Source organism: Aquarana catesbeiana, linkage group LG06, assembly GCF_042186555.1.
Source record: "Aquarana catesbeiana isolate 2022-GZ linkage group LG06, ASM4218655v1, whole genome shotgun sequence".
NCBI classification, from domain to species: Eukaryota; Metazoa; Chordata; class Amphibia; order Anura; family Ranidae; genus Aquarana; species Aquarana catesbeiana.
This window is the reverse complement of record NC_133329.1, coordinates 315577805-315600233: the sequence shown is the minus strand read 5'-3', so window position 1 is coordinate 315600233 and position 22429 is coordinate 315577805. Positions and strand designations below refer to the sequence as shown.

The following is a 22429-nucleotide window of genomic DNA, read 5'->3' as shown; positions in this document are numbered from 1 at the left end:
TACTACGTATTGATTTCAGAAAGGACTCTGGGATAGCTATTGGCAGAGTCTGAAGGAAGTATAGTAACCTTGGAAGAATATTCATTTTAAGAATGGCATTCCTACACATCCATGTATAGGGGCCTTTATTCCATCTTTCCAAATCAGATGAAAATTCCCGTATTAACGGTGGAAAATTTGCTTGGAAGACTTTGTCTATTGAAGAAGTCAATTTGACTCTTAGATATGTCAGAGATGAAGCTACCCAGGGGAAGGAAAACGACGATTGGAGAGCCTGTGCTCGTGCTGTTGGCAACGTAATGTTTAATATCTCTGATTTTTGAGTATTAATTTTAAAGTTAGAGATTAAGCTATAGCGATCAAACTCATTTACAAGGTTTGGTAACGTGGTTTCTGGTGAGGTGATGAAAAACAATATGTCGTCTGCATACGCCGCAGTTTTGTGCTCAGTTTTGTCGATTGAGCAACCCTGTATATCGATATTTTGTCGAACATGTCGCATAAATGGTCCGAGGGTTAATATGAATATCATTGGGGACTAAGGGCATCCCTGTCTAGTACCGTTGCTCATGTTAAAGTATAAGGAGGTTACCTCACTAATTCTTACCGCCGCATATGGAACAGAGTATATAGCCTCTATCCATTTACCAAATGCTTTCCCAACTCCAATATGGGTCAACGTCTCCTTCAGAAATGTCCAGTCCACCCTGTCAAAGGCTTTCTCAGCATCAGACAATAGTAGACATAGTGGTATTTTACGAGAATGAGCCAGATGAAAAATATCTAAAGCCCTAGTGGTATTATCTATAGCATCTTTGGTAGGCATAAAGCCTACCTGATCAGGGTGGATGACAGTCTGAAGGAGAGGTTGTAATCTTGTAGCTAATATCCTTGTAAAAATTTTCAAATCGACATTTAATAATGAGATCGGTCTATAGTTCTTACATTGGGTGAGGTCCTTGCCCTCCTTAGGAATGACTACAATATGTGCCCTAAGAGTGTCAGTCGGTAAGGGTCGATCTTCTAGGAGGGAATTAAATGCTTTTGTAAATCTTGGACCTAAAATGGAAGCAAATACCTTGTAATAGACTACTGTATACCCATCTGGGCCGGGAACTTTATGTGGCTTTAACGTACTAATTGCGTTCATATATTCGTCAATTGATATCGGCGCATTTAGTGCCTCCGAGTCGTCGTCGGAGATTGATGGTAAACCTGAGGAGGCAAGGTACTCTCAAATTAATTGTTGCTTTTGTGCCGTTTGGTCTGACGGGGTATTCGTCTGTAAGTTATATAATGACTGGTAATATTTTCGAAAAGCCTCTGCGATTTTATTAGATTCGAAGAAACGGTTCCCTCCGTCAGAGTCTATATGTGGGACATAGTTTCTACGTGAGTTTTCCCTAAGTGAATGTGCCAGGAGTTTGCCTGATTTGTTCCCTTGTTCGTAATGTACATTTCTAGCTCTCGCTGTCTGTATGCTGGCCTCCTATTTCATCAAAGAAGAGAGTTTTTCTCGCTGTATCCTGAGATCTACTGCTACGGTTTGTGAAAGTGATTTTTTATGTTTAGTCTCTAACTCTGCTACCAATTTTAATATGTGTTTCCCATAGAATGAGCGGGGAGATTTCTTCTGAGTCATTTTCATTAAAGATTCTAGTCAGTTCGCTAGAAAGCTCGTTCTAAAGTTGGCCTTCTTGTAGTAGCGATTCATTAAGTTTCCATGTCCATGGTCTGTTAGCCGGCTTAGACAGCTGAAGATCTAAAGACACCGGAGCATGATCTGATACCGTTAATGTCCCGATGGTCGAGTTGACCACCGCTGGTAGTAAAGATTGAGATATTAACACATAATCAATTCTAGAGTAACTATTGTGTGGCGCTGAATAGAAAGTGTAGTCACGTTCGGCTGGATGCTGGACTCTCCAAATATCTACAAGTCACATAGATTGTATAGCTTTTTTTATTCGGCTAAGATATTGATAAGATAGATGTGTAGCGGATTTAGAAACGTCCAGTAAAGGATCAAGGGCCACATTCAAATCTCCACCCAGTATCAGTCCACCCTCCATAAAAACCTGTAGATTATTAAGAATTCCATTAAGACAACTCAACTGTGCCTGGTTCTGTAAATAGATGGACGCCAAAGTAACTCGACGGCCAGCTAAGTCGCCTTTAAGAAAAAGGTAGCGTCCTCCCGGATCGCTCATCTGGTCGGCGTAGGACCATGGAACCGTCCCAGAAAGCAAGATACTCGCCCCCCTCGTCTTAGAGTCTGGGGCTGTACTGTGGAAAACATATGGATATCTTTCATCTTTAAATTTTGGTGTCTTCCCGGATTGGAAATGTGTCTCTTGTATGAATACCACCTGAGCGCGCATGCGCCAGAGTTCACGTAGGACCACTGTGCGCTTCTCCGGTATATTCAGTCCATTGACATTCAAGGAGAGGCAGCGCACACTGGTCATAGTGAAGCCCAATACCGGAAAGAAGAGAGCGAGAGAAAAAAAAAAAACACACACCCCAACACACCAAAAACACAAAATTGAATACACAACAAACTACTAAAAGGGCTCTAATTGAGCCTGCGCACCCCTGCGATCTCCTCCTAGAATAGTCCGGGAGGAGATAACACTGGGAGGCAAAAAAATTCCTATGTAGAGGAGCTGTAGAGCGACACCAATGGTGGGGATCATTCGGATCACATTAACATATATAGCACGTGTGATTCTTTATCCTAATATCCACAGCTTAGGTTTCATATCAAATCACGTATTCCATGCCCGCCTTAAGAGGGGAAAAAAAAACCCACACAGCTCCTATATATTTATGACTTATACTCCATTTACATTATCTGTTATTACCCATGCCTACCCCATCCCCCCTCCCCTCCCCCCAGACATCTAACACCCCCAGTATTCTTATTTCTGTAAAGTAACTTTCCACAGTGCCTGCTCTTCATAGTACAGCACTTAAATATTATCAAGCGGCCCCCGCTGCCTCCACCTCCCCCCTCCCACCTACATGGGGGCAGGGAAAAAAAAAAAAGGGGGGGGGAGGGAGGGGGGGAGGGAACGGGGGGGACGGAGGAAGGGGATGTGGGGGAGGGAGTATCTAACACCCAGTTCTATTCCGGTCTAACACCTCTAAGGCTCTGTTCACACTAATGCGTTTTTTGATGCATTTTGCACATTGAAGAAATGCATGGGAAATTTTTAACATGGGTTCCTATGGAACATGTTCACATCAATGCTTCTTTGTACCTCTGCGTTTTTGGGAAGGGTCTGGGACTTTTTTTTATGCAAAATGCAGCGTTTTGCATGAAATTCAATAGACAAGCATCAAAAACGCAAGTACAATGTCTTCACAGCGCCTCCACAGCGCCCCCGCGGTGCCCCCGCCGTGCCCCATGCCTTTCCCTTTCTTCCTTTTACACTGTATACAGTATAAAAGAAAACTGTAAAAAAAAAAAATGCAAAACGCCCGCAAAAACGCTGCTCAAAAACGCGGCAATCACCACAAAAAACACTGCAGAAAGCTCAAAAGCAACATGCATAGATGTGAATCGAGCCTTAGACATCTATAATGCTCATATAAACAGATAAATAAAGGATTAGCAAATCAGTACTTTGTCAAAGCATTATTTAGAAGTCATTCCTATTTGTAGAGAATAGAATATCTGATAAATTAAGTTCAATCATGCTATATCAAGCCAGTTTCAGTGTCAGTCCAGTCATGAAGCAGAATAGGTGTCATAGACAGCCTAGCGAACATATCTGGCAATTGGGTGTGTGCACGTAGTACAAAAAATTGTTGGCCTTTCTGTATATGCAGGGAAAAGGGGAAACCACATCTATATGTAGCACCTTCTTCATGTAATTTGTCTAATAGGGGCTTCATGCTACGGCGCATCTGTAAAGTATATTTTGAAAGGTCCGGCAGAATCTGTATAGTTGCTCCATTAAAATCAATAGTACCCAATGACCATGCCTTCCGGATAATTTCTTCTTTAATAATATAGAAATGTACTCTGCATAGGGTGTCCCTCGGTCTACCATCTGACAAAGGAGCATTGCCTTGTATCCAATGAACTCTGTCTAGTTTAATATCCGCTGTCGAATCCCTCCCCAGGATTTTATTTAATATGACCGCAACAGTGGGGCGCAGCTCTTTAGCGGACGTGGTCTCAGGGATATCCCGAATTTTTAAGTTATTCCTCCTGCTCCTATTTTCTAAATTGTCCTGTTGAAGTCGCACATTGTGTAGATACTGCGACTGTGCTGCTAACTTAGCCTCCAGAGTCGCTATTTTTTGTTCTACTGCGGTCTGGTTTTGTTCAATGGTGTCTACCCTAAATGTCAAGCTATGCAATGACTCTTTGACCTCCTTGAACTCTTCTCTAAGTACTTGCTGTAGAGTAGCGGTCATTCGGTCCACATCTGCCTTAGTAGATAGTGTAGAAAAAAAGGAATTTGTATCCGAATCGGCCGACAGAGATGGCAAAACCGGGATGGCAGATCCAGTTGTACCAGTTGTGCCAATTATACCAGATATTTCTTTAGAGGGTGATGGTGCATACTGACGTATATGCTGGTGTGTAAGCTGATGTATATGCTGGTTAACCTGACCCGAAAGCCCATCAGCTGTTTGCCCCGTCTGCATGTTAATAATTATACTGGTACTTGTAGTATTGTTAGTGCTATTAACCCCCTTTTTGGCTCTTGTGTCCGGTTTGTTTACTGGTGTGTGTTTTCCTTTAGCTTCCTGTATGGGAACCCCAATAGGCCCCTCAGTAAACTTCCCAGCAAGCTCACCTGTCTGGGATTGCAGTGCTTGATGATTGACAGTCTGTGTGAAAACCTGTGGATCGCCTTCTGATACCCCCACGTTCACAGTTAGAGACTGTAGGTCTCGAGTGTCCCGAGTGTCCCGAGAATCTCGAGCGTCCACGCTTGGTGATGCGGATAGCGCAGGTATCCGCCAGGCATCAGGCATCAGGCATTGATTGATCCGAGAGAAGCCTCCAATTAGTGCCTCTCCAGCTCCCTCTCACTTGCACTCTCACTCCATTCTCACTCATCAAAAAAAAGTTAATTAAATCGCCAAGCTATTTTTTTTTTTTTTATATTTTTTTGTGTATTTTTTATTTTTTACTTTTAGCCAATTGAAATAAGTATAGACACTTTTTTATACCAGCGTTTGGCCTTACGGGCAACTAGGTACGGCGCCAACAACTGGTCGTTGAAGTCCACCCCTCCCATATTTTGGTTATATTTGTGGACACAGAGGGATTTCTCCACAACACCAGTCGCCATAATAATTTGGACCGTCGTGTCTGCATGAAGGGAGGTAAGAACGAAAACATTCTTATTATCCCTCCACTTCATAGTGAGCAAGTTATTACACTTCAAGCAGGCTCTCTCCCCAAGCCTAAGACGGAAATCTACAAGCCGCTGGGGAAAGCCCCGGCGATTAGATCGCACGGTGCCACATGCTCCAATCTGATGATCAAACAAGTGACTAAAATGTGGCATGCTCATGTAATAATTGTCCACGTACAAGTGGTTTCCGAATGAGGGTGACACCAAGTCCCACACAATCTTGCCAGCGCTTCCTATGTAGTCAGGGCAGTTTGTCGGCTCTACGTGACTATCTCTTCCCTCGTAAACCATAAAACTACATATATAGCCTGTGGCCCTGTCACAGAGCTTATACATCTTGACTCCGTATCTGGCACGCTTGCTGGGAAGATACTGTTTGAATGACAAGCAGCCAGAAAACGTATTCAGGGACTCATCAACGCAGACAACTTGATGGGGAGTAAACAAGTCTGCAAAACGTTGGTTGAAGTGGTTTACGAGGGGCTGAATTTTGTAGAGCCGATCGTATCAAGGGTCTCCACGAGGTCGACAGAGTTCATTGTTGTTGAAGTGCATGAACCGCAAAATCTGCTCGTATCGTGCCCTGGCCATGGAAGCAGAGAGAATGGGCATATGGTGAATTGGGTCAGTGGACCAATATGACCGCAACTCACTCTTTTTGGTTATGCCCATGAGGAGGGATAGGCCCAGAAAGATCTTAAATTTGGAAACCGTAATTAGTTTCCAGTCTCTGGCAAGGGAGGACTGGGGATTAGTGGCGATGTATTGACCAGCATACAAATTGCTTTGGGCCACAATAGATTTATAGAGATCTTCGGTGAAAAACAGCTAATATAAATCAAGTGACGTAAAATCAACTGTTTCCACCTGAATTCCGGGTTGGCCAGTGAAGGGGGGAAGTACGGGTGCTGCAGAAGTGGTGGGTTCCCAATTAGGATTGTCGAATGCAGCAGGAAGGGCACTATGGGCTCGACGGGCCTGTCTTTGTCTTCTTGGTGGCAGCGGGACACTATTTGTGCTTGCCACCTCGCCAGCTTGAACTGCACTTATGGGACTCGCCACGTCACCAAGTGTTACTGCAGTGCTGGATGTACAACCAGGGTGTACTAGGCCGCTGGTGTTTGCCAGTTCACCAGAAGGAATAGCGGCGCTAGTACTTCTTTGCTCCATATGAGAGCCCTGCGGTTCTTGCACCTCAACAGCAGAAGAAGATTGGGGTCTGGTACGCCTGACCTTGGCAGGACCACAACTCCGTCGTCAGAGCTATCTGTCATGGAGCCACTGTTGTCTACAGGTTCGTATTCTGAGCCTGAATCTGACAGATGAGTGACTTCCTCTTCACTATCTCTCTAGCTCAGAAACATGTAGGCCTCTTCACTACTGTACCTTCGATTTGCCATTTTGGGCTCCAAATTTAGTGGTACACTAGTGAGACTCACAGGTAAAAAAGCTCCTGACTGTCAGCGACTGTATCAAAACGCTACCAAAAAAACTGTTAGCGATCGCAGGGTTCAGGCCTGACGCAGGTGCTAGCGGGTATCTGGGCTGATCACACTAACACTGCGTTTTTGTGAACTGCTGGGGACGCTAGTATAGATCTGATCAGATCAGATACTATACCACTAAGGGAGGTGTATGCTGCATGCGTGGTTGTTAGCGGTATTGGCACTAACCTAACACTGCCTGGGGCGACGCAGACCCTATCTGAGCCTAAAACCTAACTTAAACACCCGCCGGGCGATCAGGGGGTTAAACCTTTATTAGGTAATAAACGGCGGGTGCCCTGATACTATAAAAAACAAACTAACCAGCGTCACCCGTAACAGTTATACGGTGATCACTGGTGAAAGGGTTAACTAGGGGGCAATCAGGGGGTTAAAACCTTTACTAGGTAGTATATGGGGGTACCTGACGCTATAAAAACCTGATGCTGAACCTAAATAATTACCTGGCTAACTAGCGTCACCTGTGATACTAATACACCGATCAGAAAAAAGACCGCTTAGTGACACTGGTGACAGGGGTTAACTGGGGGGTGATTAAGGGGTTAAACCTTTATTGGGGGGGTTAGGGGGGTACCCTAGACCTAAAGGGGCCTACCACTAACTACCCTACCACTTATAACAGTCACAAATGACACCAATGCAGTAATCAGTAAAAAAAACCCTGCTACTGGTGTCACTGTGACAGGGGGTGCAGGGGGGGTGATCGGGGGGTGATTGGCGGGTGAATAATGTGCCTGTGTGTTCTACTGTAATGTGTAGTGTTGGTGCAAACTTACTTGATGTTTTCTCTCCTCGGAAGCTGGAACGAAAAGGCTTCACGAGGAGCGATGACATCACTTCCTCCGCTTCTGTTTACAGTTCAGAAGCAGAGGAAGCTCCTCATTTGCCAGGAGCGATTGTGAAGGGGTGGCCATGAATCAGTGGCCTCCCCCGCAGCACGGATCGCTCCTGGAGTGACCGCTGCAGGCATGGGGGGGTCCGGTCGGACTCCCTGCCCGCGGGCAGGCAGGGACGTACAGGTAAGCCCTTATGCCTGCCCGTGCCATTGTGCCAACGTACATCGGTGTGCGGCGGTCGGCAACTGGTTAAAGGTAACCATCCTCACCCGTGATCCATTTGCTTGTAATTAGTGTTTGTGTATATAAAAGGTCAATGAGTTTCTGGACCCCTGACACACCCTTGCATCTTTCATCCAGTGTGCACTGACATTTCTAGATTCTGAGTCATGGGGAAAGCAAAAGAATTGTCAAAGGATCTGCAGGAAAAGGTAGTTGAACTGTATAAAACAGGAAAGTGATAAAAAGATATTCAAGGAATTGAGAATGCCAATCAGCAGTGTTCAAACTCTAATCAAGAAGTGGAAAATAAGGGGTGCTGTTGAAACCAAACCCTGATCAGGTAGACCAACTACAATTTTAGCCACAACTGCCAGGAAAACCGTTCGGGATGCAAAGAAAAACCCACAAATAACTTCAGGTGCAATACAGGACTCTCTGAAAACATTGGTGTGGCTGTTTCAAGATGCACAGTAAGGAGGCACTTGAAGAAAGATGGGCTGCATGGTCGAGTCACCAGAAGAAAGCCATTACTATGCAAATTCCACAAAGTATCCCACTTACAATACGCCAAACAGCACAGAGACAAGCCTCAAACCTTCTGGTACAAAGTAATTTGGAGTGATGAGACCAAAATTTAGCTTTTTGGCCACAACCATAAACACTACATTTGGAGAGGAGTCAACAAGGCCTATGATGAAAGGTACACCATTCCTACTGTGAAACACGGAGGTGGATCGCTGATGTTTTGGGGATGTGTGAGCTACAAAGGTACAGGAAATTTGGTCAAAATTGATGCCAAGATGAATGTAGTATGTTATCAAAAAATACTGGAGGAACATTTACATTCATCAGCCAGGAAGCTGCGCATGGGACGTACCTAGACATTCCAACATGACAATGATCCAAAACACAAGGCCAAGTCAACCTGTCATTGGCTACAGCAGGATAAAGTGAAGGTTCAGGAGTAGCCATCTCAGTCTCTTGACCTCAATATCATTGAGCCACTCTGGGGAGATCTCAAATGTGCAGTTCATGCAAGACACCCTAAGAATTTACAGGAACTGGAGCCTTCCAAGAGGAATGGGCAGCTTTACCATCTGAGAAGATAAAGAGCCTCATCCACAAATACCACAAAAGACTTCAAGCTGTCATTGATGTTAAAGGGGGCAATACACGGGATTAAGAACTGGGGTATGTAAACTTTTGATCAGGGTCATTTATGTAGTTTCTGTTGTGATTATGATTTAAAAAGAGTAAGCACAGTTGATTGATAATAAATGGCTTCAGCCAAACTCTAATCATGTGTAAAAGAAAAGTTTTTGTGTTATCATTCATATTCTCTGAAAAATGGCCAAGAAATCATAAATTCTGCTAGGGTATGTAAACTTATGAGCACAACTGTATGTGCCACTTTGTGTTGGTCTACCTCTATCACATAAAATCCCAGTAAAATACATTTACGTGTTTGTAACATGACAAAATGTGGAACAATTCAAGGGGTGTGAATACTTTTCAAAGGCACCGTACATAATCCAATACATGTTAAAAGTCAACTAAAGAAAAAAAAATGCACAGTTTAGAAGCAGAGGCTTTGGCCAAGATGGTAAAAATCTGAAAGCTAATGTCCTTACCTTCTCCAGTAGTTTGAGTTTTAGCCTAGTCATATGATCTATCAAGGAGGGGTCCGTCATCCTTTATTTTGCTGTAAATGAACAAGCAGTAATGAATATGAGATTTTTTGCAGCCAAGCCAAAAAAGCAATTATATGATCTGATTTTTGGGCTAGTTGGGCCAGAAAGCAGTGGGGGAAACGCGTGTTATGTGTGCGTTTCGCACACCGCTTTTAAAACACACTGCACTTGCAATCTGCAGCAGGTGCCAGTGTCAACTTAACTACACCCCAAACGCAGGTTGCAAATGCACTAGTGTACATGCGATTCTGTTGTTGTGTGTTTTGTAGTAGTCCATGTGCGGTCCAGTGCAATTTCAGACAATTCAAATGAATGAGCTGAAATTGCACTGCACCCAGATGTGAATCACATAGGAATGCATAGCGCATTCCTGTGCGATTCCTGGTGTGAACTAGCCCTTTTTTCTGCCATTTATAGAAAATGGAATATAGTATGTGAGTTTTTCTATTATTTACTGGCTGTTTGCCTTTGCTGGAGTTATAATTATCATGTTTTTTGTACATATAGCAAGTTTACAACATTTGCTGAACACAAGTTTTAAAGAGTCTTTATAAAGTAATCCGTGATGCAATATCATTGCATTGAGGATGGTGTTTGATCTGCAAGGCCCAATATCAGCAAGACTCAAAACTTTCTTCTAAATATAAAGCTAATATAAGAAGTGGCCTGAAACAAACTAGCTCACATTGCATTTATTGAAATAAATGAGAGAAAAAAAGTGACAAAAAGTAAAACAAATGCAAAAAACACAAAAAAGTTTCTTAAAGGGGTTGTAAACCCTCATGGTTTTTCACCTGAAAGCAGAGCTCCACCTTAAACAAAAATATTAAAAGCCAGCAGCTACAAATACTGCAGCTGCTGACTTTTAATAAATGTACACTTACCTGTCCCAGGGTCCAGCGATGGCGGCAGCCGAAGCCAATCGATCGCTCGTCTCTCGGCTGCCCCCACCACCATCCTCGGTCAGGGAATCAGGAAGTGAAGCGTTGCGGCTTCACTGCCCGGTTCCCTACTGCGCATGGCGGTGGGGGCAGCGAGTCGCGCTGCTCGTCTACACTGGTCTCCGTTGTGTTGTGGGAACTGTGTGTTTCCCAGAACACAATGGGGGAGTGGGGCTGGGGGGCGGGCATTTGCGGCTAGCTGCGGCTAGCTATTCCCGGAAGTGGGTGAAGATACCTGTATTATACAGGTATCTGCACTCCCCTCCCCCCTGAAAGGTGCCAATTGAGGCACCGGAGGGGGGGGGGGAATCTGGTGAGCAGAAGTTCCACTTTAGGGTGGAACTCCGCTTTAATGCAATCTACCAGCCCCCCAGTGTCCCCCTTATACTTACCTGAACCCTGTCTTTCTCCATCCGGGAACGAGCACACCAGCTCTAGCTGGTGTCTCGTGTCCTGATTGGATAGATTGATAGCAGCGCAGCCAGTTGCTCCCGCTGCTGTCAATTAAATCTTCTGTGTCTATGGACGCAAAAGCTGGACTCGGGAGCACGCCTGCATGGGTACCCCCAGGGAAAGCGCTTCTCCTAGGTGGTTTCCCGATACGGGGAGGAGCTACTAGCGCCGTTGAGGGACCCCAGAAAAGGAAGATCGTGGCCACTCTGTGCAGAACGAACTGCACAGTGGAGTTATGTTTGTTATTTAAAAAAAAAAAAAACACAAGGGTTGAATAACCCTTTAAGTCTCATTAAATTTGATAGTAAGCCTTACAATGTAAGAATTAGGGCTGAATTGCACTTTTTGTATGCAACGATGTGCGCATTAATCACATAAGGTACTTTTGGAAGTTGACAGCTACTACATGGCAAATGAGGTTTAATGTTGAGAAATGTTAAGTAATGCACTTGGGGGGTAAAAACATAAACACAAACTACTCACAAGGAGGAGAACCGCTGTGGGAATCAAGGATGGAGAAAGATCTGGGGGTCCTAGTAGAAGAAAAAAGGGAATTCACTCCAGAGATAAAACTATAATCTTGCCAATTTATAAAATTCTGGTTCAGCCACATCTGGAGTATTCCATCCAGTTCTGGTCACAAGTCCTCAGAGAGGATGTGCTGGAGCTGGAGGGAGTCCAGAGAAGGGCAACAAAATTAATAAGGGGACTGAAGGACCTCAACTACGAGGAACAACTACAAGCACCTAAAGTGATTGTAAAGTCTTGTTTTTTTTTATTTTGTTAAAAATAATAAACATTATACTTACCTGCTCTGTGCAGTGGATTTGAACAGGGCAGCCTGGATCCTCCTCTTCTCAGGTCCCTCTTCGGCTCTCCTGGCCCCTCCCTCCTGACGAGTGCCCCCACAGCAAGCAGCTTGCTATGGCGGCACCTGAGCCAAGCTGCAGCTCTATGTATCCATTCATACACAGCGCTGTGGCCCGCCCCCGCCCCTTGCTCTCCTCATTGGCTGACTGACTTTGATTGACAGCAGCGGGAGCCAATGGCACCGCGCTGCTGTCTCAGCCAATGAGGAGGGGAGTCCAAGGCAGCTGAGACAATCCTACAACATCGCTGGATAGAGAGGAAGCTCAGGTCAGTATTAGGGGGGCTGGGGGGACTGCTGCACACAGAAGGCTTTTAATCTTAATGCATAGAATAAAAAAACTTCTGCCTTTACAACCACTTTAATTTATTCCCCCTGGAGAAGAGATGCTTAAGAGGAGATATGATAGCGATATACAAATACCTCAATAGTGATCCCAGCATAGGAAAAAAAATGATTCAGTCTCAAGGAGTGTAAGAGGACACAGGGCCACACAATGAGACTGTAGGAGGAGCAGTTTAACTTTAAGCTGCATAGGGGTTTTTTCGCCGCCAGGGCAATAAGGATGTGGAACTCTTTTCCACAATTGGTGGTGTCAGCGGGGAGTATCGATATTTTTTAAAAGACTCTTTGACGTGCATCTTAGTGAACACAATATACAGGGATATGGGAAATAATCATAGTCACTGACAAACATATACCTACACAGGTTGAACTGGATGGACTATTGTCTTTATTCAACCTTACCTACTATGTAACTATGTAACTCGTGTAACAGGAGGAGAGTACTCTTCACTTACCTGAATGTGGGGGATGTTAGAGGTCAGCAGTGTTCTGTGGTGCTGGCTAATAAAGCTGAAGTTTAATGATTTAAAATAAAATATAAAAGCGACACTAGGGACGGTATTTACCATGAATGAAGAATGCCCCCTGTGCTGGTGGGTGGTGTTTTCGGTTGAAATGCCAAGACCCCTTTCACATGAGCCATCTGATCGGGTCTGCTTGTCTGTTTTTTCAGGTAGACCCGATTGGACCCTCCATTCTCCTCTATGGGCAGTTGGATGTAAACAGTCTTGTGTCCATTTACACCTGGCTACCTCTGATCCAATCTGGCAAAAACAAATGGAAGGGGTATCCCTTCCCCTCCATCTGGCCTGATCGGATTGGAAGGTAGTTGGGTGTAAATAGACAGCTGGTCCATATATATCTGACTGCCCATAGAGCAGATCAAGCTGTGTCTGCTCTGCATAAGTGGAGTGGACATGGACCAGCTTCTATAAATGGAGCACAGGGGCTGAAAAGGTGGGCATAGTCGACACTTAAAGCGGTTGTATACCCGCACAAATTTTTTTTAAAAAACCTGTAAGACAAATACAAAGGCATAATGAGCTAGTATGCAACGCATACTAGCTCATTATGAAATTATGAAATACTTACCTTAGAACGAGGTGTTGGCATCTGAGCCTGGTCACCGCAGAGGGAGCTGACATTTTTCCCTCGGCATGTCTTCCGGGTTCGCGGCTCCGGTGTTGTGAGTGGCCGGAGCCACGATGATGTCACTTCTGCGCATGCGCGTGGGAGTCTTCTTTCCGGCAAGGTCCATCAGCATCCGCCGGACCTTCAGCCAGACCTTCACAGCGCATGCGCTGCTGACGTCAGCGGCTGCATGCAAAGTGAATATCTCCTAAACCGTACAGGTTTAGGAGATATTCATTTTACCCACAGGTAAGCCTTATTATAGGCTTACCAGTAGGTAACCCAAGGCCGGAGCCACGATGATGTCACTTCCGCGCATGCGCGTGGGAGTCTTCTTTCCGGCAAGGTCCAACAGCATCCGCCGGACCTTCAGCCAGACCTTCACAGCGCATGCGCCGCTGATGTCAGCGGCTGCATGCAAAGTGAATATCTCCTAAACTGTACAGGTTTAGGAGATATTCATTTTACCCACAGATAAGCCTTATTATAGGCTTACATGTAGGTAAAAATGTAAAAAAAGGGTATATAACCACTTTAATAAGTGCCTTTCACAGGTGCAGCTGCTCATATTAGCCCTCCCTGCAACACAACGGTCATTGCTGAGAGTGAACTGAGGGGGGCAGAGGACTTTGGATTTCAACCTAGCACAGCAGTCACCAGCACATGGGACACTCTTTATTCTTGGTAAGCACTGTCCCTGGTGCTGTTTGTAAAAAAAAAAATCACTAAACTTCAGCTGTAAAATGTAACTGGAATCATCTGCACTATTAAAACATTAATGAACTAATAAAAAATATATTTTTTACATTTTTATGTGTAGCGATGTGAACTACAGTCATAACATGGTACAATTCCCCATCATTTTTTACGTATAGACATATCCCTCTAGTCCTAGGTGCCAGTGACTGTCATCACATCAGTGAGCCCGACTAGAAAGGATTGAGGGATTAGTAGTTCTTCAGACTGGTGTTTCCTTTGCGTGATATGACATCTGGACTACACATCCTAGGGATCCTTGCTACAACCTGAAGAGACTCATAGGAGAAACTATAAAAGGGTCCGGAGATCCGCGTCATGCTCTCTTCTTCCTGGGGCTTGCTGTGCGCACATCTCCCCCGCATACCACGAGTGAACGAATGATTCCAACCCATCTACGGAGGGCCTAAGCCTGCCTGCTGTTCGTCGGACATCCATGTGGCACCTACCCAGCTGATCTACACTACGGTCGCCTGCATCCATCAGCCGCGGGTCATCGTCGGTCGTTTACTGAGGGACGTCTCTTCCAGGATCGCTGTCTGCAAGGAATAAACCGGTCTGGTCGCTGGTGATAGGGCAATTGCCCGTCCTTTGCAACCCTTCTTTGCTACTATACCCGAACACTGTGTATAGACACCTTTACCTTGGGAACACTTTATTGCATTACTGTTTGGAACACTGTACATAGACACTTTTACTTAAAACCACTTCAAGGAGTAACACTATTAACGCACCACTGTGCCTATTCGGATACAATCTAATGAGCTCCAACTGCCAGTGAAGACTATCAGGCCTGCATCTTGGACACTGTTGTTATTACCATACAAACGGCCCTACTTATTTCAGCTGATCTCTCATTAGAATATAAATGTTGATTAGGCCAGCCTGGGGTTCCCCTTTAGTGTGAGACTGCCTGTCCTAGATAGCTAACCTTTTACTGCCTTTACAGGTTATGCTTCAAGTGGTAATTTATTGTATATATTTGTAAATTGTGTTTGTGCCATTGTATGTAGCGCTGGTAGATTTTTCAATCTACCGCTTATAGGTAAATTTAGTGGGTCATCTGTTCTGTACATAGTTCAGATTCAATTTAGTGTTAGATTGGCCTCTGTTCCAGCTTGGCTGTGTTGCGTGCAGTTCCACGTTGTGCCTGTGGGTGTCGTTGTTATCATGGGCCGGTGTTGGAAAAGCAGCAGGCTGAAGTGTATGAGTGCTCTTCTGTCCCGGAGACAACTTGGCGGAGGTGGTCCTCCGAGTTGCATTCTGGGAGAGGGTATTTATGGGACAGACGCCATGTTCTGAGGAGTCTTCTTGCCTCGTGGCCCTCCTGGCCTAGAGGTATGTGTCAAGCAGGTGGGCCCAGAAGCCTGTCTGGGGCCTGCTAAAGCTGGGATGGTCCTGTGCTGTCTGTCCTGCGGGAAGAAGCCGGACAATCGGGAAGATCCAGGGGAGGACCCATCTTGGAAGAGACCTTGCAAGTCTGGTCTTAAGAAGGGCCTGGTGACTCGGTTGGAAGACATATCCTAAACTACACTACCGCACAAGTACTGCCGGGTCGGCTTAAAGGTTCTGGTACTGTGTTTGCTGTTCATCAAAGAAACTACTACATCCTGTGGCAGAGGATCGTAGAGTTTTGTTTCACCCAAGTCTGTGGCAGAGACTTTTCTTTTTGTTCGTGCTGCGTACCGGCTGCTAGGTTAGTGAGAGAAACCTATCCGGGCGGGCAAAGATTTAATCCTAAGCAGAGGATACATCCATCCTAAAGATTTAAATTCCTTGATGCGACCCCAAGAAAAAGGTATTTGAACTTCCCTGCAACTCTTCTTATACCTCTTTACTGCTACTTCTTCCAGTTATCTCCCATTAAAGCATTGGAAAAATATTCAAGTGACCGTTGCCTACATTGCCTGACAGTAAGCTCAACGGGACCCTAGACCTGGTACTGGTGAAATTACAGGGGAAAAAGGTGGCGGTAACAGCCCGCTATAAATCAGCAGCTCCACCGTGAGTAAGTGCTACATGTGGGGGCGTCGTCCGGGATTGTTTGCCGTTACTCTAGCAGCCCTGAAAAGAATTTCACCAGGAGTTTATGTTGAAGGAGATTTCTGGACTTTAACCCCTTCTTTTTCTGGAAAAAGTGACAAATTGCAGGACTTTATTTTTGATTGCGTAGGCTGCGGGTGAGAAGTAAAAGCCCGGGAGCTACATGATCAGAGGAACAAGTGGGAGGAGCCTAACCTACTTGTTGCTGCGTGGGACGCGGGTTGTGTGTGTTTGGCGCCAAGAGAGAGAGAAGCCTCGTGATCGTATTGAGAGGATCAGAGAGTGCAGTCATGTCTTCTTTCCCATTGGTACCGTCAACTATGGGGTCCAAGATTTTCCCTACGAGTACCGCTGCGGGTGCTATACTGACCGGAACCCTGCTAACAGATACCGGCATTCGTTTGAAGTCGCAGGGGCGGTTCGTACTATACACAGTTGGAGATATCGAAGGGCTGGGCATGCTTTGCCAAATGTGTGAAGGACTGGCCATATATCTCCATCCATTTTTTCGCTGTTTGCAGTGCGGAGAATATTTGTTCACAGTGGAGCAACCTACAATGCCGCCCCATGCTTATCGTGTGGACTGGGCTACAGGTACCGGCACAGTGGAAGCTGCTACCATTGCTGTTGGAGAGCAACAGGCCGTGACCTCGTCTGCTACCGAGAGTGTTTCAGAGGGAGATGTCGCTATTACCGCTTCATCGGCGGACATCACCTTCATTTCTACTTCTACCACACCTGTCCCCGTTGCACCTGTCCAGAGGAAGGTGGGATATGTGAAGGCTTCCCGCGGCCGTGGTCGAGGCCTACCCCAGAGATTACCTGAACCGGAGGAATATATGGATCTGGAGAAGTCCACGTCAGGAACAGGTGAGAGATCAAAGGGGAACATATCTGGGACTCTTTGTAAATATTTGCCAGCAGAAGAGTTGAGAGACTCGGAGATAGATTCTATGTCAGATCTCTCCGGTGATGATGATTTGTTTGAGACAATGTCACAGGAATTGTTGTGGACCCAGGGAGAAGATGTTGATTCTGCCTTAACTTTCTCAGAATGGACAGCCCTGAATTCTGGGAAGACATCGCCTTGTGTAGAGTTGCACAGTGCTACCAAAGAGACATTGTCTAAAGTTGCTAGTTTGCTTAAGTTTGAGCCGACACCCGTCAGATCTATGGTGCGCAAATCACCGAACTCTTGTGTGCCTCCTGGTTTAGGGAAAAATAGAACCTTGCCTAGACTTGCTCGTTTACAGAGAGTGCTCACCAAAGGAGTTGCCACAGAATATGGTCTGGAATTTCCGTACGTTACTCAGGAAATTATGCAGGAAATTGAGACCAACCGGGAACAGTGGTACTGTGAAGCTGTTTGGGACTATTTGTCTGTGCCGAAACCTTTCCGGAGAGCTGGTTATTCTGCTGCCATGGATGAACGTTTTAATGGGTGTCTGCTGCACTGGAACTATGGTCGGCACATCTATGCTGACAAAGTGGTCATTTGCAGACCCGGAAAAGATGACATTGTTTATTTTATCACCACCGTGGATAAGCAGGGGAAGAAACTGACATTGCCAGATCCCGGTTTTATTGGTGATTATCCAAAGGGACTGTTGTCTTCTATTTTCTTTTTTAAAAAAAAGAAAAGAACTTTGGGGTATATAGTCAGATAGTGTTTAGAGATCTCCGTGGTCAAGAGGTTATATTCATCTCAGCGCTTTCAAACCCAAAGACTTGTTGCTAACTGGATTTCCTTTATCAAAAAGATATAATTTACCCAGAGATAGGGATGGACTATTCAAGTTATTTTAGTTCATTTCTATTAAAATGAAAATATGTGGGAAGAGAGTGTCATTCTTTTGTTGGAATGAGGCTTTGCTCCTAAATTGTTTAGTAATGATACTGTACATGTTTGTGTGTGTCTAATTTTGTTTCTTTCAGGAACAATCAGATTGCCTATCAAGCTGTTAGGTTTTTCAGCTAGATAGATAGTGGGGTTTTGTGACATGTCTAATGTGATTTATTTTGCTGATGTGAATATGTTATTGTAGAAATGTTGAAATTGTAATATTTTCTATACTGTCTTTCTTCCTTCTCATCCAAGTTCTAAGTTCAAATACCTACTCTCAGGCTTGAGAGTTGTATTTTAACAGACGTTGGGGACATTGTCTATTATAGTGGGGGGAGTATGTAGCGCTGGTAGATTTTTCAATCTACCGCTTATAGGTAAATTTAGTGGGTCATCTGTTCTGTACATAGTTCAGATTCAATTTAGTGTTAGATTGGCCTCTGTTCCAGCTTGGCTGTGTTGCGTGCAGTTCCATGTTGTGCCTGTGGGTGTCGTTGTTATCATGGGTCGGTGTTGGAAAAGCAGCAGGCTGAAGTGTATGAGTGCTCTTCTGTCCCGGAGACAACTCGGCGGAGGTGGTCCTCTGAGTTGCATTCTGGGAGAGGGTATTTATGGGACAGACGCCATGTTTTGAGGAGTCTTTTTGCCTCGTGGCCCTCCTGGCCTAGAGGTATGTGTCAGCGAGTTCTACCTCGTAGTCCTGCGGCTTGGAGGGTTGCGTTGCGGCAGCCGTGCAGGTGGGCCCAGAAGCCTGTCTGGGGCCTGCTAAAGCTGGGATGGTCCTGTGCTGTCTGTCCTGCGGGAAGAAGCCGGACAATCGGGAAGATCCAGGGGAGGACCCATCTTGGAAGAGACCATGCAAGGCTGGTCTTAAGAAGGGCCTGGTGACTCGGTTGGAGGACATATCCTAAACTACACTACCGCACAAGTACTGTCGGGTCGGCTTAAAGGTTCTGGTACTGTGTTTGCTGTTCATCAAAGAAACTACTACATCCTGTGGCAGAGGATTGTACAATTTTGTTTCACCCAAGTCTGTGGCAGAGACTTTTCTTTTTGTTCATGCTGCGTACCGTCTGCTAGGTTAGTGAGAGAAACCTATCCGGGCGGGCAAAGATTTAATCCTAAGCAGGGGATACATCCATCCTAAAGATTTAAATTCCTTGATGCTACCCCAAGAAAAAGGTATTTGAACTTCCCTGCAACTCTTCTTATACCTCTTTACTGCTACTTCTTCCAGTTATCTCCCATTAAAGCATTGGAAAAATATTCAAGTGACTGTTGCCTACATTGTCTGACAGTAAGCTCAATGGGACCCTAGACCCGGTACTGGTGAAATTACAGGGGGAAAAGGTGGCGGTAACAGCCTACTATAAATCAGCATCTCCACCGTGAGTTAGTGCTACATACTGTTTTAAGCTGCCCTTTAGGGGAATTATTCTTCAGAGTCTGGGCTGTTATCCAGCACTCGGCTGACCAATTCCCCTTTATTGTGTATCAATACCAAATCACTTACTCCACTAAAAGAGTATATACCATAAACATATTTGACTTGTGTGACATGTCATTTAAATGTGTTGTGGAAGATGTCTGAACCCAGGGTGTCAGGTGCATTGGAATGTTCACAGGGTCATGGCGATGCAGAAGAACAGGTAAATCCAAGCAGTCCCCAAGGGGGCCGTGCTACATATGCATTTGACAAGCTATAATAAAAACAAAGGCCTTTTTTAAAACAGTATACCAAATAAAAGGTTCATGCACACAGGTATAACAGGGAGCCTGTCTGCGTTCAGGGGCAGCCCCTAAGTACCACTCAGATGTGTGTATACAGGGCCGGGACAAGGGGTGGGCAGGAGGGGCAGCTGCCCTGGGTGCAGTGAAGCAAGGTGGCAAAGAATGGACACAAGGTGGTACACACATTCTACAGCATGTATTATCAGTGGTGGAAGGAGGCGCAAGTCTGGGTCCTTGCCCTGGGCACTGGACAACCCTGTTCCAGTACTGTGTGTATATACCTGTAGGTGTACAGTCACTGCATATTTTAGCCTGTATGGGCCTCTTGCAGCTGGGTGCATGAAGCCAAATAGTTGTCACAAACAGAGCTGGGTTTCTACTACTGGAGGAACAGAAATTTTGGTGCCCAGAACAACACCCCCTATTTTGTTCAATAAATTTGTGGTTTTAAAAAAACTATTTCACACTATCTAGCCTTCTTTCTTACTATATGTGTATGAGGAAACCGCGCTATTGGGCAGTCCAGGATCCCACAGCAATCACAGAACCCAGCGGTGGTTCATATGCGTGGTTTGACCGAACTTAAATGTGAGGTCACACGCTCAGAAGTGAGGGGCTATTACCTAAGGGGGGGGGGAAGAGTGTGGACACTTCAACACTTGTGGATCACTTCAACAAAGCATTTATTTTATGTTTGATAAGGACTTTATGTTACACTGATCCATGAGACCTAGGGCCAGTGTATCCCAATTTTTTGCACTATAGCACGTTATTTTCACAATTTGTCACTTGATATCATTCAGGATTTACTATAATGAATTTATGATTTAATCCTGTCAGTGTGCATTTGATTATCTCAATCATGTCAGTCTGAATTGTGTGATTTTGTATTTCTACACTTCAGTATTATATAGCACTATTGTCAATTTTTTACTGCTGTATAAGCAGTGTTTTTATCATTTCCAATTTATATGATGTTGCATGTGAGTATTCTATACACTATAGAAGTATATTGCACTATTGTCACTTTATTTACCCACTGCTGTTTAAATAGTGTTTATATCATTTGGATAGCGCAGCAATCCTTTTTAGACATTTATGTGTTTGACTGGACAGCAAAATAATGGTATTTAACATAAAAACAATCAGTTTTCAAATGCGTAAGAAGAATGGGGGAAGCAGAGGTGGGGAAGTACATTCCATGAGTGAAGGTCCAGTTTTAATAGGTCTTCATTCTACAGTTTTGGTAAATCTCAAAGAGATTGTACAGTCAGATTATATTGTGTATACTGAGTTTAAACTGGTCATACACACTTATATTTTGATAGTACAAACTCGTTAGAACTACAACTATCTACTAAAAGGGTACAAATTAAATTGATTATTTAGGTTGTTTTTTTTGATAGATCTAGTGGCTTAGTAGTTAGCACTTCTGCCTTGCAGCACTGGGGTTCCTGGTTTGTATCCCAGTCAAGACACCATCACTAGTTTGCCTGTTTCTTGCATGGGTTTCCCCTGGGTATTTGACTTTCCATCCACATTCCAGAGAGATGTTGGAAGGTTTATTTGTATCTGTTCAAATTGGCCCTAGTATGGGTATGTATGCATGTGCTATAGAGACCTTAGATTGTAAGCTCCTTGATAGCAGGGACCTACGTGAATGTACAATATGTAAAGAACTGTGTAAATTGTTGGCCTTATAAATAGTTGTAATAAATAAATCTAAATTCATTTCATGAAATTATGTCATAGTCAAAATATGTATATCTAAGGGAACGAAAATAAGAACCTTTCTATATTTTCATCTTTTTGCACACATTTTTAATGTAGCAATCACAACCCATTCCATTAAAAATAAAATAAAACATTTACCTGTATATGTCTTCCTGGCAGTTCAGTGAAAGTTTCTGGCTTCTTTGTCCTGTTAACTGCTACCACTGTAAACAATCTGGTCTCCAAGGCATGTGACTGGTCGAGCCCAACCTCTTCTACACTTAGTATCAGCTTTCTTTGTAATCTGTGCATTGTGTGTTACATACATAGTGACAGTTCACTTTATTTGATGCCACTTAGAATCTCCTCATTAAATTATCAGTCTAACCATAATGGTTGCCAAGGATGTGCCTGTAAATAAACAAAAAGTGCCACCTGTCTGCGACTATTTTTTTCATCAACAGCAAATAAAAGGAGTTGAAGGCATACATGAGGCTTCCCTAGACCATCAGGTTAAAGCTATCAACTGGAGGGTATACTTGATATTCTATATTTTGATATATTATATATTGGTAGATTATATATGTACACAGTTTCTATTTATGCTTCCTGTATATGTAACAAATATGTTCAGGACCCTTTTCTAAAGAGACCCTGTCAGGTCTCTAAACATACAAAAAAGAGCTGGATCTTGGGAATCCCCCAACTATAAAAGAAATGGTGGTGCTTCCCACTACGTAAATAGGTAGGTGTCACCAGAAACAAGATAAACAACAAAGGATGATAAAAGGCAAAAAGAACCAAGTTACTGCCCAAAGTATAAAGTATAAAGAATAATTTATTGAAATTCCGTAAAAAAGGATAATTACAGCAAAAGTAATAATCATCACAAAATTATATATTAATTTATAGTATATAAATAGTATATTTATAGTTATATTACATTTTAGTATATTGGGTGGTAGCTGGC

At 44.2% G+C, this 22429-nt stretch overlaps 1 protein-coding gene across 3 annotated transcripts in view; it reads right to left on the bottom strand.

Annotated features, from left to right (window-relative positions):
• Positions 1-21729, bottom strand: part of LG06H21orf58 (linkage group 06 C21orf58 homolog) — a 94402-nt gene extending 72673 nt beyond the window's left edge. Inside the window, exons 1-3 of one of the 3 annotated variants that reach the window (XM_073633701.1) lie at positions 21619-21709; positions 11513-11562; positions 9576-9646 (exon numbers count right to left, since the gene is read on the bottom strand). In XM_073633701.1, the coding sequence (XP_073489802.1) occupies positions 9576-9635 (60 nt within the window). In that variant the 5' untranslated portion in view covers positions 9636-9646; positions 11513-11562; positions 21619-21709. Of the gene's footprint in view, positions 1-9575; positions 9647-11512; positions 11563-21618 lie in introns of all 3 variants that reach the window. The other 2 variants (XM_073633702.1, XM_073633700.1) reach the window with 2 other exon arrangements.
• Positions 21730-22429: the final 700 nt, after the last annotated feature.